Source organism: Epinephelus fuscoguttatus, linkage group LG12 (genome assembly GCF_011397635.1).
Source record: "Epinephelus fuscoguttatus linkage group LG12, E.fuscoguttatus.final_Chr_v1".
Classification (NCBI taxonomy): Eukaryota; Metazoa; Chordata; class Actinopteri; order Perciformes; family Serranidae; genus Epinephelus; species Epinephelus fuscoguttatus.
In genome coordinates this window covers 14802207-14820510 of record NC_064763.1, presented here as the reverse complement: position 1 = coordinate 14820510, position 18304 = coordinate 14802207, and the positions used below count along the sequence as shown (strand labels likewise).

Genomic DNA, 18304 nt, shown 5'->3' with positions numbered 1-18304 from the left:
GGAAACCCACGCAACCGTCTTGAGCTACGCCTACACCCTCATGCCAAGTCCCGAAATAAACCACTCTCCCAGATTACTTAAACAAACTCTATTCAAACAACCGCAAACCCGGTGTGAAGCGACTTTAAATGAAGTTAACATTTATATGATTCTGTTGGTTTCATGAAAATGCAGCGACTATTAAATTTGGCATAAATATAAATAACAAATGAGCATTTATTTGGACATTTTGACTTGTTATTGACTCACAGTTGCACTGCTCCACTATTTTTGAACTGCACCTAGTAAGGGACTGTTCATTACTTACGAGGGGGAGGGGTGGTGCAGCAAGGAGGCTTGCAAGGGGGAGGCTTGTCACTTGGGAAGGATTTGTTTTTTGTGGCAAAATGGAGGGATATGCAACTTTTTTACTTAGTTATTTTTTAAAATATGATCTGAGCTCTGCAACCCGCCCGCAGATTTGAAAGGTATGTTTTTACTAACTCTAAAAACCTCACATTTTAAATTATTGAATTTTGAAATCTGGGACAGTTTTTGCACACATCATGCATGACAAACACTTCATGGTATTGCAGAAAAAAAGACCACCACTGTACAGGGTGCTTTCAGACCTAGAGTTGTCTTGCTTTGGTCTGAATCAGGGACTAACTTTATTACAAAGCTGAGTTGGTTCGTGTTCTCACGGCAGCATACAGGAGGACCAGATCAAATGCCTTGTGTGAGGAAGCTGCTCTTGATTGGTCAGAATTTCCATGTGGGAAAAATCCAGGAAGTAAAGCAAATGTTGTAGAAGAGTACACTTTCAAGATAAATGTGACCCTTTCTAATGTCACAATGGAGGGACAACTACGCAGGTTGATTTTAGCGCTGCTCATCGTGGACTATATTGCTGTCATTGTTCATTTTAGTCAAACCATACAGTTTGAAAACAAGGCGCGGCTCCAACTAGAAAACAATGTTTTGATGCATTGGATGTGCTGAATGTGCATATTAAGGCAGCACAGGAGGAGGTGCACATTAATAATCCTCCAGGACTGTAACATGCTCATGTTTAACCCAAACAATGTGTCATGTGACTGCAGTTGGTTCAGATCCAGGTCGGAACACGTTCTCACTACAAAGGAACCGCACCAGAGTTCGTTTGTAACCGAACTGAGACCACCTCTTCAAGAAGATGTCAGTCCGGTTGTTTTGGTGCACACCCGAGTGTGATTGCTGTGTTCACCCCTGCCCAAACGAACCGCATTTAGGGGACGAATGAACTTGAGTTCAGATGCAAAGAATAGAGTTCATTAAAGCCTTGTGTCCCATCGGGGATGAAGAGGAGTAAGTAAGTAATACAGAGACAGCCCAAACTGACAATCTGGTATATTTTTATTGACTAGGTATATTAACACATTACATGCTACAGAAAATAAAAAAATAAAATAAAAAAAGATGTAAATTTTAACTTCAAATAATGTATTTTCATAACACTTTGACACGTTGTACAGTCTTTAACAAAAAAAAAAAAAAAAAAAATTCTATTTTTGCTTGTTCCGGTCCTCTTCAGAGTCAGGGCACAAAATAGCACAAAAACAAAAAATGGCAAGAAAAGTAGCATTAACATTATTTGGCATGATGAGACCTGATGCAATTCTTCTTGAACTGTAGAGGAGATAAGGTGCACGTTGTAGGATCATCAGTGGTATCTTCTTAAAACAAAAAAAAATTAAAGTATTAATTGGTCTTTGACGAACTGCTGTGGCACAGCTGTAATGCCATGACTATGAAATGAGAATTTTCTCCCAAAGGCAACACTCAGTGAGAGCTCAGTGTCGTGCATCTAAATGTAATACCCGATGAATACTTTGCATAAAGGCATTACAACAAAAATTAAAAAACACAAGTGACACGACAGAATGGAAAGACCAGATGTGAAACACAAACACTCCTTACAACCACCGAAACATTTCTTTTATATCCAATTGATGTCAAAAATAACCTCCTGAGACCCTGTGTCCTCATATGTGGACATCACATTTTTGGTTTCCTGCACTTTATACTTCATTCTACTTAACCTAGACCTGTTGTCCTCATTCGTGGACACTTGTTTGTGCCATCTAGTCGTAGTAAGAGTACAATACACTAATCCATGTAATAACAAGATGGCAGCCGTCTCTGCCAAGTCAGTCTGCACCTGATCCTAACACAAAAGTGAACAAGGTTCTAAATCTGATCACATTTTGGGGTTGAAACTTGTTTATGATTAATAATGTTTATAGGTTGATATGACAACACATTTGATCAATTTTCGCAACAGAAATAAGCTAAGACGCTGTTAATTAGGAAGTACTCATTTGAAGACATTGGGACTTTATTATCCTTGACAATGTTTAGTTTTTTAAACTCATCAGGTCCTACTGATCCCAAATAGCTAGGAGAAATTAAAAATGCATACCACACAAACGTTCAGGTCTCAGGAATATATGCCAGAGGTAACCAGACTTGACAAATGAAATTGCATTTTGTATTTTCAGTTTAGTTTGTGTAGGCTTGTCATTACAAATCATACAATAGATGATTTTAAATTCCTAAAACAACATGTGACAGGATGCCGTGTTTTGGGATACACTGATCTCACCACATTTTTTTAAACATTCTGCTTCCCCTAAATCACTAACATGCTGAAATTGCATCAGTTATGTAGTGTTCATTGGTCTCTTGTGTACCCATACAAGCTCTCCACAGGCACTCTGTAGTGGTGAATAATGGAGTTACACACAGCTGACTTTTTATCAGCACATTAACCACTGGATGTTCTTGATTTGATATTTTTGCTGAGCTCAAAAATGTAACCTTAAAGAAACGTGGAATATGGGGCTTCAGAGCTATTGCATGTGTTTTATTAAATGACCCATAGATGTGGCTCAAAATACTTAATAAACATATTGTGGTAGTAAAAACATGGCAGCATACAAAAAATATGTTTTTTAAATTTAAGTCTCAATAACAAGAAATGGAGGGAAATCTTCACAATTTATTAACACATTGTAAACCCAGACTACATTTCAGGATATCTGGGGTCAGATGCATAAACATTCTGTGATGGAGAAACTGTGTGTTCATACAAATGCAGACATCTGCACTCAGAGATAGTGTAAAATTATACGCTGGTTCACAGGCCTGATTTTAACTCCCAGTTAGATACACTTCCATTTTCTCCATCAGTCTGAAGACATGGTGACGAAAAGAGCAGCAAAATAACCAAAAATCAGTTGGGTTTTTAAAAAGTTGTTCAACAATATACAACTGGGGCAACTTGCAGCACATGGAATCAGGGTTCCCACAATTCCACAAACACAATTTCAAAAGTTTTCCATTACTTTTTTTCCTTTTCAAGGACCCATAATATTTTTTGACAAACTTGCTTGGCGTTCTTGAAACATATCCGATTTAAACTCTAAACAAAGATAGTTTCAGCTAGGGAGACGTGACGCAGGGAGAAAATGAAGAAATGTACATGACGGTTAATAAAACTGTTAAATAGACGCACATTAGAGCAACATTACCTCGACAGCTACAGAAAATAAATTGAGAAAAACCTGGAGCCACGCTCTTAAAAGCTGGCACAAAAAAGAATGATGACTACTGGTCGACGAGGAATATTCTAAGTCGGGGGCAGGCCTAGTAACAATATATGAAAGGTACTCCATGGTAGATAACTGAAACAATTTCAATACACAAAAATTTCTGTGACTTTTTCAAAACTTTAAATGGACTTCTTCCAGGCCTAGAAAATATGATTGTGAAATTCCATGAAATTTCAAGGTTTTCCATGACTGTGGGAACCCTGATGAATAAATGTGCCTTTGATTGCATATATAGTAAAGATACAGCAGGTGTTCAGACTGCACAAGTTATTCACACTTTGTGAAACTGGACATATGATTAGATTCTGTCTCTCAGCTTATCTTTCCTTTCTTCTTAACTATGTCATACTTCTTTAAGAAAACCATGCCTATGCTGCATATACATATATATATACACACCAATACACATGTATGTACACCTCAGCTTACGGTCTTGACTATAAATATGTTTGGGACGTGACACACGAATGATTTTTGTGCACAGGCATTATTAATACATCTGACCCGAGGGCTGTGTTGAATATGTGATTTGGAAACAGAATGTATTTATGTTGAGTGCTACAGAAAGCGTCTTGTTCATTTTAACATATCAAAAACAATACTGACTGACTGATGGAGCCATGCAGGCTTCAGGCCAGTAAATTCCTACTCAAAACACGAGGTAGAGAGGACGTAACTGCAGATCCTCCCTGGTGACTGACAAGAAAACAACAGCTGAGGTTTGTCACTCACCATGTTCCTACTTTAGCTTACCAGGAAGTATTCATTGCATTTATGTATCATGGAAAAGGCGATACATATCAGGTACAACCCAATCTCAGTTTGCTATAAACCACAGGATGATTTTTTTTCTTAAAAGGTATACTATGCAGGATTTTCTCAAAAGCAAATGTACTGTATTAACTCAGCGGCATGCAGTGGTTAGCAAATGGTTCCTGATTCGAACCCTGGGTGGTAGAGCCCTTCTGTGTGGAGCTTGATATTTTCCCTGTGTCATGGTACTCCGGATTCCTCCCACATGCAGGTTAGGTTAATTGGGGACAGTCAGCAGGATGCATCCAAGAGATTAAGCGCAGATAAACACAAATATAGTGAGGCTAAATGCCAAACGAGAGTGAATCTGGGCTTGGCTTTTAATTTCTCTTTTGCTGGCGAGCACATACAACAGTATGTACGAACAATAACCGAGTCCGAGAGGCGAACCATCATTTGGAGACCCCTCTGTCGACTCTTCAAGTTGAGCAGTTGTGGGGGCTTTTTGCTAGTCAGCGTGCTGTGCAGTGTACTTCTGGAGATGTTTTGGTCCCCAGATTTTGCTGCTGAGTGAGCGTTCTTTACTTTCATGCTACTCTCTGCTATGGACAGCATAGTGTACATGACCCTGGTATAAACTTATTATCCTGCCAACAACGCCTCTCTTCTTTGACACAGTCTCTGGCTTTTCTTTGATATCTAGTGTTAGTAAAAACCTTCTTGCACAATTACAATCATTCGTTAGCGCAGTTAGCTTGTTGACTGTGACGTGAATGGCACTGTCACACTCAAAGTCCCGCTGAGCCTGTTCAAACTTTAAAAACTTTCCATGGGACATAATTCTGAGTCGGGTACAGCCCTAGTAACCAACAATCCTGAAGAGTATACCTTTAAAACACAGTGTTATTATTACTGGTAACAGCGTTAGATCAGTGTCATCGCTGTTCAACACATCTTACAACCATTTGCAAGCCACCTTTTAGTGTTCACCGGGCTACCCTTAGTAAAAACAGGAATAATGTTAAGAAGGACATCACAAGTTGGTGACTGTACTGCCTGCTTTTGAGGAAAAGGTCTAAGGGTGTATTCTCAAACAGTTGGAAAATGACATTTAGCTAAAGAGAGAAAGAATCCTACAGTAACAGGACATTTTGTGGTTTATTTTCATATTGACACACTGCTCAGTGGGCCTGTGTGTGTTAAAAAAGCTTTATGTGTAATAATAACGTGTATTCAATGTGGAAAAAGCTGATGAGAACAATAAACCTGCAGCAAATGTCAATCATGGCACAAAAAAAAGACAAAGTGACACGTCTGTTTGACCAGTTACACATAAAAATGCAAAAGCATTTAGTGTTTTTAGGTGGATTTCATCTTTAAAGCATCTCTGAATAACAATGCCATAAAAACCTTGCTGGAAGACAAAAATAAAATCGCTCAACCTTTCTCCACTCATCTTCTCAAACAGCCTCAGGGGATCTTTCCTTCCTGCATGAAAGGGTGCTTATTTTGTTCTTTCACACTGCTGCATTTCAAGTCATCCATGCTGGCGCTGAATAGTGTTTTAAAAGAGGAACATACAATAATAAGTGTATAGTCTCTGGTAACAAAAACAAGTCAGAGAAAATCAAATATAATGAAAGGAGAAAAAAAAGTTTACAGTATTTAGCATGTAAGGTGTGTGTATATATATAGTCAATTCTATCATAATATTTTCCACTTTTAGTACAAAAAAAGAGGACTTGGTTTGTAGTGTGGGATGTAATAGGTCGGTGAAGTCGTCTTCTCCACAAGACGGAGTCATCAGGACAAGTCTTTGTTCGTTTCGCTCCGAGGTTCACAGTCTGGCACTACGAGAACTCACTGATTCATGATTCTGTGAGAGAAGCCGAGTGTTTTGTCTCCTGTGTGCAATCGATTTCTTTTTCTTCCCTTCAGTGTGTGAATGAAATGAAGTGGGTGGGGATACACAGCTGACACAGGAGAGGAAGAGTGGGTCGACTCTGCAGACTTCAATACTGGGCTGGAGGTGTGTAAACTAGGGTTCGACTGATATCGGTTACTGGCACCTAAAACTGCCTGTTTTGGACTATCCAATATCTCCTATTGCCTTAAGTTCCACGCACAATTACATCCAAAATGATAACATGATTATTTTGATTAAAATGAGATCCAGAATTGTTTTAATTGCACTTTCACATGTATATAAACAGCACTACTCTCACGTTCACGTGCTACTTTCCTAGTATTTAATAAATCTTTGCATCAAAATCAGACTTACAAGGTTCCTCTTCACCTGAATTCAGTGCATCTACTATGGATATGTATCTGCCCCTGCATTTCTTGTCTTTCTTTTTATTAACGGCAGTCACCAATACCATGCCGCGCTGCAGCGTCACTGTCATGGATGTCTGATGTCTTGTCGCCGGACAAGAACGGGGATGTAGTGAAGTAATGTTGGCAAGAATGGGATGAGTGTCATTCAATTTCTGTGGTAGTTATTCTTCCTGGCCTTTATGCGTTCATCGATCTGCAGACTATAGTGTTTTTTCAAGGCAGAGGTCTTGTGCACTCTTTGCATATGATTTATTCCCTACTAAATCTGAAAACCATCCAAACAACAGATGATGATGGTTGTTTTGTTGTTTTGCCCATCTGCAAGTGCAGCAGTCAGAAGAGTTTTTGTACAGGTTGCTGCTGCAGGGTGCACATGCGACAGCTCTTAGGTAGAGACTGGCTGTTCATTAAGGAAGCGCTTGATTTTAAATGCAGTGCAGCAGTTTTATGTGAGCGAAGCACGCATTTAAAAACATCAATCTCGCAGGCGATCATGTTCATTTATTTGTGGGAAACCAAGATGGTAATCGTGATTAATATTCAATTAATTGTGCAGCCCTAGTTCCGGGTATAAAATTACTTGGATTTTCCACATCCATGGGCCCATACAGCAGGCACATTAGCCTTTCCTTTAACCCTGCCTCCCGACCGCTCAGTCTCAGGCTCACGTGAATGACAGTAGGAAAACAGCTCTGGATTTGCCTATTAGTGAATTTCCCAACTTTAACGACCTAATTATTCAGTTCCTAGGGGCTTGTGTTTAACCCCTGCTTTCAGTTGTGTAGCTAAGCTAGGCTTAACAATCCTAACTCTGAGCTGGATGCACAGATATTAAATTGATAATCGAGCTTCCTACACAATTCTGCTCCGGACAACACACAAGTGTGCTCCTTTAAAGTGTAACATATTAATAAATATTAAACCTACAAATACTGTTATCTGTTGGAATACAAGAAATACTTAACTGCAGCTTTTGGAGAAGTAGTCAAAGAGGAATGTGTGTAATGAAAAAAAAAAAAAAAAACTAATATAGGCTAACCGATATCAGTCTGACCTTAGTGTAAACTCTTGAAAATGACAGTAGGTAAGATGACCCAACACGTCTTGTGCTGGCAGGGTCAGGAGAGTCTGACCCGTTGAGCTCAAAGGTTCATATACTGTGTGCTTGTATAAATCTTTTTCTTTCCGAGCGTGAGAAAATGACCATAAGAGAAGGGATGTGCTGGACACGGTCGAGGTGATGCGGAGTGCGTGTGTTTCTCAGCTCTCGTCATCAGGATGGTGTTGTTCCAACAGTCGAACATGGGTGAAGGGGAAGTGGCCTCGTTTGCCCTTGCACTCACCCTCCCACTGGCCGTTCACGTTGATCTTGGTCACTTTTACCATGTCACCCAGCTGTGAAATGACAAAAACAACATTAATGCAGGGCGACAATACACACACGAACCCTTTCAACACAGAGATTGCGCTATAGGGCTGCTACGAAGTCCCTAGATTATGCCGCCTTTGCATTCTTTACACGACAGTAGCATCAGTCCACTCCAGTGTGCGATTATAGACAGCATGCTGGCATCACTGACTCAAAAGAGGCATGACATGTAACACAACAGCATCGGCCTCTAGTGTGACATATACCATGCGTGTTAGCCGCTAACTGCTAACAGCTACTTTTTAAATCTCCCGAGCATGCATAACACGTTGTCAAAATGTCAAATCTGTGCTGCCCATGATCATGTCCTGCCGGCTGTCCCATTTATACAGACATCTTTTTGGCGCCGTAACTACGTCTGATGCCACCTTAAGCGGGATTTATACTTCTGTGTCAAGTCAACGCCACGCCTACTGCATAGCTTCTACGTCAACGCAAAGTCTACAGTGTAACCTACGCCATAGCCTTACGAGCACCTCCCCAAAATTTTAACTACACACCCCAGCAACACAAACAGAAAGCTTTAACTTTTATTTCACAGAAATAAGAGACAATAAATTGTGAAGACAACAAAGCCAAAATAGCATTTTAAGTCTTGTTTGTGATTTATATGGGCTTCATATGGGCAAAGGAAATCTATGCTAGTCGCTAGGCTAATTTATACAATATAAAATGCCATAGGCTTGTGCTAATAACGTTAGCATGTTGTATTTGTTTGGAAAACATGTTTAGTATAAGACAGCTGTTTTGTTGGTGAATCTTGTAAGCTGTAATGGAGCCAAATTTTGTAACGTTACCTTTGTCAAATGTATAAAGTCTATTGTGTGACATATAACACACACATCGGCAGCACTTTATAAACAATAACAATGGTATAACATGGCAGCAACAATAATTTACCGTCTCTATTATATGGCGGCTGATCTCTTCCTTTGCTCAGAGGGTACGAAACTCAAGAATCTCACTGCTTTCCCAATTTGCAGATATTTAAGGCAGCTGTTCTTCTTTAAGTTAGCTGCTAACTGCTATTAGCTGCTTTTTAAATCTCCTGCGGTGTGTTGCACGTAAAAACAATGGTCCCGTCCTGCCAGTTGTCCCGTTCATACAGACACCATTTCTGTGCTGTTACTACCTCCCATGGCGGCTTAAAAGTGAGACCACTCTGACCCCCGCCCCATTTCAAGATCATACCTTATATACAGAGCTGCGAGGCGGCATATCAGCGATATTCCCGCCTTGAACAGGCAGTGTGAAGGGGGCAACTTTTTCTTTCTGCTCCACATTAACTGGCAGGATCAGTTCATGCAAGTTGAACATATCAATAAGCTCAATGTCTGACTCAAATTCTATCAAGCCTGCAGAAAGAACAGTATTGACAGAGAATTGACTGACCCATCTTCATCTTAACAACTGCTGCAAAACCACATACAGTCATCCTAGTCAGACTGATATACAGGAACAATGTGACACTATATGTCTGATTACTTATTTGCATGTACAACTGACTGATACCTCAGTTTTCAAGCCTGCATAAAGTTGGGTTCTACATGTTTATTTTCACATAAGCTGCTTTAGCCTGAGAATCACACTGGATGCATTTTATTTCACTTCATTCATTCAGCCTGACGCTGTGTTCATGGGTAGTTTCAGTTTGAGGAAGGGAGGCTATTTTGATTCACCCTACTCAACCAGTTTGAGTGCCACACCTGTCTCTTGTACAGTCAAGATGGAAGCTGTGGCAGAAGTTGCTGGAAGCATTTAACATTAACATTATTTTTCATCACAATAAAAGAAGCATGTAACATCAATCTGTACAGCTGAGTCACCCAGAGTACAAAACTAGCACAAGCCAAATGCTGGTAAAACATGCAAGTTGCAGGTAAACGTGCTCCATTCACCGGCCAAAAAACACAACGATTATCCATTGAGTAGCAGGATAAGTTTGATCAGTCACTAGCCATTTGGCCATTGGGCAACAAAAGTGAATTTTGCACACTGGGATCACCATTTTTGCAGCCATTTTTCTGTTGCTATTTTTCATGGCAATAGCTGAGCAATGGTGGTATGTAGGACCACCAATAGAGGGCACAACATCAGAAGTGTTTGCTTAACATATCAAAAAGATAAGGGGGTTAATTCAGATGTCTTGGAGGCTGCAGCAGCTTCAGCCCAGATGCTATTTTATTCACCTTTAAACCCTCAGTCAGTCCTAAATGCAGTGACCATTTTACATGGGTTGGTGGTCTGTCTCATGTGGAGAATTTTTAATGTCAGAAACTAAAAACAGGTGAGGCAGACGCTCAGAGGAAGTAAATTACAGCGAGCAGATGAAAATCACAGGATGTTGTAATTTCAGGTTACACACTGTTTTGCAGACGCCACACTTTAAATAGGATTTAGTTTCAAAATAACACAGCCTGTTGTAAATTACGGAATAATTGCTGGTCCTTATCTCCAGTGAAAGTACGGTGTGCAGCACTGTGATGAATCTTGACTTCTGTCAGTGCTTCCAACAAATAGTCTAGACTTCAGCAGGCTGCACGAATATACTGTGACCTATTTTAACGGCAGCAGAGGTTTGTAAACACATCTAGTCTGCTCTGTCTCATACAGAGGCACACAACATCTTTGTCTCTCGTTATTTCAAACAAAATGGTGCCGTCTGTTTCTTGAGAAGACTTGGATCAACAGCTGAGGAATTTAAGAGCTGGCTGTGTTGAAAGTTGGTACTGTTTGCGTGTAGATTGATTACATTTATTTTGTCAGTAAACATATTTTACTGAATTCAGCTTTAGAGTCTGAATCTAGTCGTCTGCAGCTCTCCCTGAGTTTAACACAGGCCCCTTTTATTTTTACTTATTTTTATTTAGATCCCACATAGGGCTGCTACGTGGCAATAACAATCATTTACCGTCCCTGTTACATGGCGTCTGATCTCGTCTTCTGCTTGGAGGGTAAGGAGCTACTGAATCTCTTTGTTTTCCCAATTTGCATTTTCATTTACTGCCACTGTTCTTCTTCTTTGAGTAAGCTGCTAACTGCTAACAGCTTCTTTTTAAATCTCCTGCCCTCTTTATCCTGGCTTCATTTGTGCAGAGAAAATCTCCACTAATTGCTAGGCTAATTTATACAATGTAAAATGCCATAGGCTTGTGATAATAACGTTAGCATGTTGTATTTGTATAGAAAACGTGTCTAATATAAGACAATTGTTTTGTCAGTGAAACTAGTGAGTTGTAATGGGAGCCGAATTTTGTAATGTCACCTTTGTTAAGTGTTGCTGTTAAATGGCTAATTTATACAAAGTAAAATGCCTTAGGCTTGTGCTAATAACGTTAGCATGTTGTCTTTGTGGAGAAAATGTGTCTAGCAAAAGACAAGTGTTTGTCTGTGAATACTGCGAGTTATAGTGAAGCTGATTTGTGTACTTGTGTTTGAAATTGTTGCCATTAAGCCATGTTTAATGTGTGTTTAATGTGTGTTTTGCAACAACTAAACTTTATAGCACATCACAGAAACCCCACTGCTACTCTGCAGAGTTACACTAGACTGTAACAACTGCAGAGTGACACAGTCACACCACTGCACAAGTATATATGCTCACAATGGTGTAGTCCATGTGTGTAGACTACAGCGTAGGGTCTGCACTGAGCTGATGATGTATAAATCCGCCTTTGTCTACCCATTCTGTGGTTGTACCTTTTATGCAGATCAGCGAGGCAGCATAATGGCATGAAATTCCCGCCCTGAGGAGGCAGTGTAAAAGGGGCTACAGACTCACTGTATGCATCACTGTGATGGAAATAAGCTGGGAGAAGGAGGCTCTGAGAGAAAACCCACTGACACAGCCACCACCACAAATATCACCAAGCACTCCCACAGTGTCCTGCATCAGAGCAGCAAGCATGTCAGGAAGAGCTCCTGTGCTGAAATTACTTAAAACGTGGCGGCTAATGATGAGCCACTCAGGATGAACTACATAAAAATCTTCCTACTTTCTCGGCTGTAATCGATGGCGTCTTTGGGTTGTGAATTAACAGGTCAGTCTTATTAACCATCAGTTTGCTGACAGCCGAGATGGTCACAGTCAACAGTGTGTGTGTGATATGGACACAGTGAGTTCAGACTCCTATAGGACAGCCTTAGAGGATTCATGACGAATTAGCTGTCAGACTCACCTCCACTATTGTTTGCACTTTGTTTACTAATCTGAGCAAACACTGTTTACTTATCTGTCCAAAGACAGCAACTAAAAACAACATGCCTTGTTTCACTGGGCTCCAGTGTTACGCTCACATTAATCCATGATGTGAACATAAAGAGAGGCGATAGTAAAGGATCTGTGTCTGTCTTTTTCTATAGTGCCATCTCCACTGTGAATGTCTTCATGTGTGCTGTCAGCTTGCATTTGTAAAGATACTTTGTGTGTATGCTCACATGCATGAGTAAGCCATTAACAATCGGGACAATCTACACTGCCTCAGCTGAGAGCCACAAACAGAAAACAGAGAGGCAAAAGAGGTCAGCAGTCAATAGAAGGACAGCCGTGGAGAAAATGAATGCTGGGTGGAATAGCTACCTCTAGAGCAAGCGCCGTCTTGTCGTAGGCGTTGGGCACCCTCTTCTGAATGGCTCGGGCATAGACAGGCCCGTTCTGTAGGTTAGGGAGCTGGGCATTGACCACAGGCTGAGCATACTGGCCCGGGTCCCCCAGAGGATTGGCCTGAGGGGCCCCTGTTCCGTCTGTGCTGCCCACTACCCCTCCTCCAACTTGCACCCCCTGTCCAGTCCCCCCAGCAGGGGGACCCAGGCCGGCAGCAGTGGGCGAGGCAGGCCGGTACTTCTCCACGTAGGGCACTGGGATCATCCCGGCTCGGCCATCCTGGTTAGCAGCGTTCCACCACTGCTCCTCGGGTTTCTCCAGCACTCGTAGGATGTCGCCCTTGCGGAAGGGGAGGTCCTCCTCATCAGTGCCGGGGAAGTCAAATAGCGCCCGAACAAACTCTGCCTCCTCGGGCTGCTGCGGGACGCCAGCAGAGGAGCTGATGAATCCTGTGTGCTTGGCTTTGTTTATGGGCTCTATGAGTGTGGTGGTGTCCAGGTAGTGGATCTTATAAAACTCCAGCAGGGCCGGCAGCGCCTCAAACTCCTGATCCCCGATCCGAAACCGAGGAGGAGCCAAACCTGGCAGAGGAAAGGATGAAAAGGTAAAAAATAAATGGCAGGAAAAAAACAACAACAAAGCAACAGTCAAATACATACCAACGTTTTCAGACAGACCAACAAGGGCCAATATTACTGGCAGCACAGACCAGCTTGCATTCACACAGCAAGCAAGAGAATTAATTATTCACTGAAAAGTCTGTGTTTGGGGGGAGACTATTAGATCAAGAGCATGATCAGACACCAGAATATAGTCCCAAATGGGACTAATGCAGTTTTATATCACCATATAGTAAATCTTCCAGGAAATTTAAATGATTCATTCATAAAAAACACAATAACTTCAATGTCTGGTTGGGGATGATTCAGTAGTTTAAGTGCGTGATTCATCACGTGAATGCTAATGTCTTCTAAATCCAATACTGCCATTGGTTTGCAACATCATCCACAATGTCTCAGTGCAACCAAAGATATCAAAGAGGTGGTGAACTCAATAGAGACAGCATAGCAAACTCTCTACAGAACAACAAATCTATATCTAAATATTGAACACACAGCTGCAGCTGATCCAGAAGACTGCTGCTTGAGTCCTCACGAAGACCAAGACAGTGGATCACATCACTCCAGTTCCGAGGTTTTTAAGCCGTTATGAGCATTAACACGTGAGCAGTGGTGTGCCTGTGTCACTCTGCAGTTACACCTCCAAAACACTAGTTGGCAGCAGAGGTTTCTGTGAAGTGCTGTAAAGTTTAGTTGATTTAAAACACACATTAATCATGGCTTAACAGCGACAATTTCAAACACAAGTACACAAATCAGCTTCACTATAACTCGCAGCATTCACAGACAAACACTTGTCTTTATCTGGACACATTTTCCCCACAAATACAACATGCTAACGTTATTAGCACAAGCCTATGGCATTTTACATTGTATAAATTAGCCTGGCAGCTAGTGAACTTTTCCTCTTCTCATATACAACCAGGGACAACAGCAACATTTAACAAAGGTAATGTTACAAAATTCAGCTCCATTACAACTAACAAGGTTCACTGACAAAACAACTGTCCTATACTAAACAGGTTTTCCAAACAAATTTACATGCTAACTTTATTAGCACAAGCCTATGACATTTTACACTGTATAAATTAGCCTTGTGACAAACTGACATTTCCTCTGCTCAGATGAAGCAGGATAAATCACATCCAGGACTTCTGGGACCATTCTGCTTTGGGTCCCCGCAGTCAAGCCTAAACACGGAGAAGCAGCATTTATCTTTAATGCACCACATATCTGGAACAAATTCCCAGAAAACTGCTGGAACTCTCAGTTTTTTTTAAATCAAGACTGAAGACTTTTCTTTTTGCCGCTGAATTTTACTAAGTTAAATATATATTCATTTCTAACACTGAGATGCTTCAATGCTTTTGATGTTTTATGTAAAGCACTTTCAATTGATTGAACCTTGTTTTCAACATTTTAAGCAAGATCAGTGCATGATTTATGTTTTGTACAATTTTAAGTGGAAAAAAAGGAAAAGAGCACCATGCAAAAGATTTGGCACCCCATGACATTTGACCTCTCAGACAACTTTCACCAGGGTCTCAGACCTTAATGAGCTTGTTAGGACTCTGGCTTGTTCACAGTCATCATTAGGAAAGGCCAGGTGATGCAAATTTCAAAGCTTTATAAATACTCTGACTCCTGAAACCTTGTCCCAACAATCAGCAGCCATGGGCTCCTCTAAACAGCTGCCTGGCACTCTGAAAACTAAAATAACTGATGCCCACAAAGCAGGAGAAGACTGGAAGAAGATAGCAAAGGGTTTTCAGGGAGCTGTTTCCTCAGTTTATAATGTCATTAAGAAATGGCAGTTAACAGGAACTGTGGCGGTCTTATTTCAGAGATAAGAAACAATACATTGTGAAGACAATGAAGCCTCTGCAAAATGGCATTTTATGTCTTACTTGTAATTTCTCCACTAGTCGCCAGGCTAATTTATACAATGTAAAATGCCATAGGCTTGTGCTAATAACATTAGTATGTTGTATTTGTGTGGAAAATGTGTCCAGATAAAGATAAGTGTTTGTCTGTGAATGCTGTGAGTTATAGTGAAGCTGAATGTGTACTTGTAATTGAAATTACAGCTACTAAGCCATGTTTAATGTGTGTTTAATGTGTGTTTGGCAACAACTAAACTTTACAGCACTTCACAGAAACCCCACCAACAACAACTGGTGTTTTGGATGTGTAACTGCAGAGTGACACAGACACACCACCGCACAAGTATAAATGCTCACAATGGCGTAGGTCACATGCATAGGCTACAGCGTAGGCTCTGCAAAGAGGTGATGCACAAATATTAATCCGCCTTTAAAGGCAAGACAAGTCTGTCCACCCTTTCTGCAACTGTACCTTTTATACAGAACAAGGAGGCTGCATAACGGCGTGAAATTCTCGCCTTGAGGAGGCAGTGTAAACGGGGCTACAGACTCAATGTATGTATCACTGTGTTGGAGATAAGCTGGGAGAGGGAGGCTCTGAGAGAAAACCCACTTACACAACCACCACCAAATTCACCAATCACTCCCATGGTGTCCTGCATCAGAGCAGTTATCACTAGCCAGCATGTCAGCAGAAGCTCATGTGCTTAAATTACTTGAACATGGCGGCTAATGACGAGCCACTCAGGACAAACTACAAAAAAATCTTCCTACTCTAGTGGCTGTAATTGATGGCGTCTTGTGTTGTGAGCATCAGCTTGTTAACTTATTTACAAGAAGAATGGGTGAAAATCCCAGAAACATGAATTGAAAGTCTCTTAGCCGGCTACAAAAGAAGTTTATAAGCTCTGATACTTGCCAAGGGAGCACTACTAAGTACAGACCATGCAGGGTGCCCAAACTTTTGCTTCATGCCCTTGTTTGTTTTTTAAAAAATGTAAATGGTTGGAAATAAAAACAGTAATGTTGCTTTAAAATACTGAAGAAGTGTGTCATCTTTAACTTTTGTCTTTTGGAAATCAGGTCATCTTTTACTTGCTGAACTATACACAGTAAACAAAAATTTGACCATGGTTGCCCAAACTTTTGCGTCCAACTGGAGATGATTTCCTGCAGGAGGACAGAGCCACTGCTAAGGATGCCCGGAAAGGACAATAACTGAGCACCAGACATTAGGAGGTGCAAGCACAGCAGCAGACCTGTGAGCAGGGCTCTGTGTGTGTGCAACAGGGCAGGATCACAGACATTCCACAAGCGCCAATCTGACCAGTCATCTCCAGTTGTGACAGCCCAGCCTGCCCAGTTCCATTCAACCCCTGTAGCAGCAGCAGCAGCAGCAGCCCAGCCCACCTCACCACCGCTGGCCACTGAGCTACACGAGGACGCCTCAACCATCAGTCAGGAAAAAGTAATGAATGATAAATTAAGTCAGGCTGGCTGTAGATAGCTAGCTAGCTAAACTGTAAACTAGCACCAAACTCCATTTAAAAAGTAACTCACTTAACTTTACGCTGCTCACACACAATTTGTACAACATTAGCATTACTTCTTGTTTCCTTTAAACCGTCTAATTCAACTATTAGATGTCAAACACGAGAATTACACCCCCAATAAATCAACCCACATCCAATTTCAGTCAAAATTTGTACAGTTGAGGTGTTAGCTAGCCTGCTAGCTAATGCTACACGGTCCAAAATACACCGCGGTGGGCGGCAGCGGGCAGTGTACACCACATGTAAAAGTTTTCATTTTTGTTCAAAAGAGTGAATATTATGATACCACATGTATGCCGAATTTTGGAGTGGCTTCTAAAACACATGGTATATGTAAAAGTTTGTTATAAAAAGCTGGTATACATCCACATGTACCAAGATTAGATTAAATTGGAAAATTTTTAATGGACGTTTGGCGGAGCTTGGCGTAAGAGTGGAGTGTAACGGGGCTAAATCACAGCAATCCAGTACTAAAATGAACATACACATTGTCAGGTTAGTCTCAGGTGAACATGTGAACCAGGTTGAGTCAGATACCTTGCTAGGTGACACACAATTCAACGTTACCTGAGCCAGACTGCCGGTTGTTACTGATGCTGTTGATTATATAATGGGACACTTTGGAGTTCTCCGAGACGGACAGCACGTAGTCTCCAGGGCTGGTTATTGAGTCCCTCACCAGGAAAACGCCATGTCTCTGTCCCTGTAGGAGAGAAACTGCCTCCTGGCGGCTCAGCCTCCCCCAGTACCAGCTAGAGCGGTCTTCGGCATCAAAATTACCAGCCATGGCTGTGAAATCCCGTCCGAGGCTTGAGGCCTTTCCCCTTCGCCTCTCCCTATCCGCAACTCATACAAAAACTTTGGTAGACTGACGCTTCCCCTGAAAAATCCCGTATAAAACCACAGTATTGGAAACTTCACCGAGTAATGTCGAGGCGTTTGAGTTGGCAGGACTTCTCTTACACCACAAAACCCCACACTCCACCGCTACAATGTTAAAATGACAAAAAAAAATCAAAATCAAAACTAATGTGCAACAAGAAACTCCGGGACTGAAATGGCGGATCTAGGGAAAAGTTGACCTCATCTACCGGAAGGGATGCCTGGTCAATGGGAAGCGCTGCGTTCACGCCCCTAAAAAACACTGTACATACAAGTGAACGACTCCTCTGCTGTTTTAACATTTTAACATGACAGGACTTTAAACTACAGCACACATTAACTTACATTATACTGCTCTCTGGAATAACAGATATGTACATCTTAAGGGACTGTTCTTTACTTATCAGAGGAAGGGGGTGGCTGGGGTGTGACTTCTTTTTTTTTATTTATTGTATATATTTTTCTTTGTATATATATATATATATATATTTAGTTTCCTTGGCAGAAAATGCATGACCCTCCCTCCACCATAAATCAATTAGGCTAGATTTTTAAAACTTACCCCATAATACGGCACTGTATTGATGCCACGCCAGGAAAAAATAAATAAAT

At 41.2% G+C, this 18304-nt stretch overlaps 1 protein-coding gene across 1 annotated transcript; it reads right to left on the bottom strand.

Moving 5' to 3' along the window:
* Positions 1 to 2999: 2999 nt before the first annotated feature.
* On the bottom strand, positions 3000 to 18012 carry LOC125898975 (adapter molecule crk-like). Its single transcript, XM_049593085.1, has 3 exons — positions 17378 to 18012; positions 12731 to 13335; positions 3000 to 8117 (listed from the first exon to the last, which is right to left on the bottom strand). Exons 1-3 carry the CDS (start codon positions 17595 to 17597, stop codon positions 7983 to 7985), a joined length of 960 nt encoding a protein of 319 aa, XP_049449042.1. The 5' UTR covers positions 17598 to 18012; the 3' UTR covers positions 3000 to 7982.
* Between the last annotated feature and the right edge of the window lie 292 nt (positions 18013 to 18304).

What these genes read in the sequence shown, in the direction of transcription:
- LOC125898975 (XM_049593085.1), bottom strand. Translation starts at nt 17,597, where the DNA reads ATGGCTGGTAATTTTGATGCCGAAGACCGCTCTAGCTGGTACTGGGGG. An exon ending in CAACCGGCAGTCTGGCTCAG is followed by an intron (nt 13,336 to 17,377) that starts GTAACGTTGAAT and finishes TTCCTCTGCCAG; the next exon opens with GTTTGGCTCCTCCTCGGTTT. An exon ending in AGACGGCGCTTGCTCTAGAG is followed by an intron (nt 8,118 to 12,730) that starts GTAGCTATTCCA and finishes GTCATTTCACAG; the next exon opens with CTGGGTGACATGGTAAAAGT.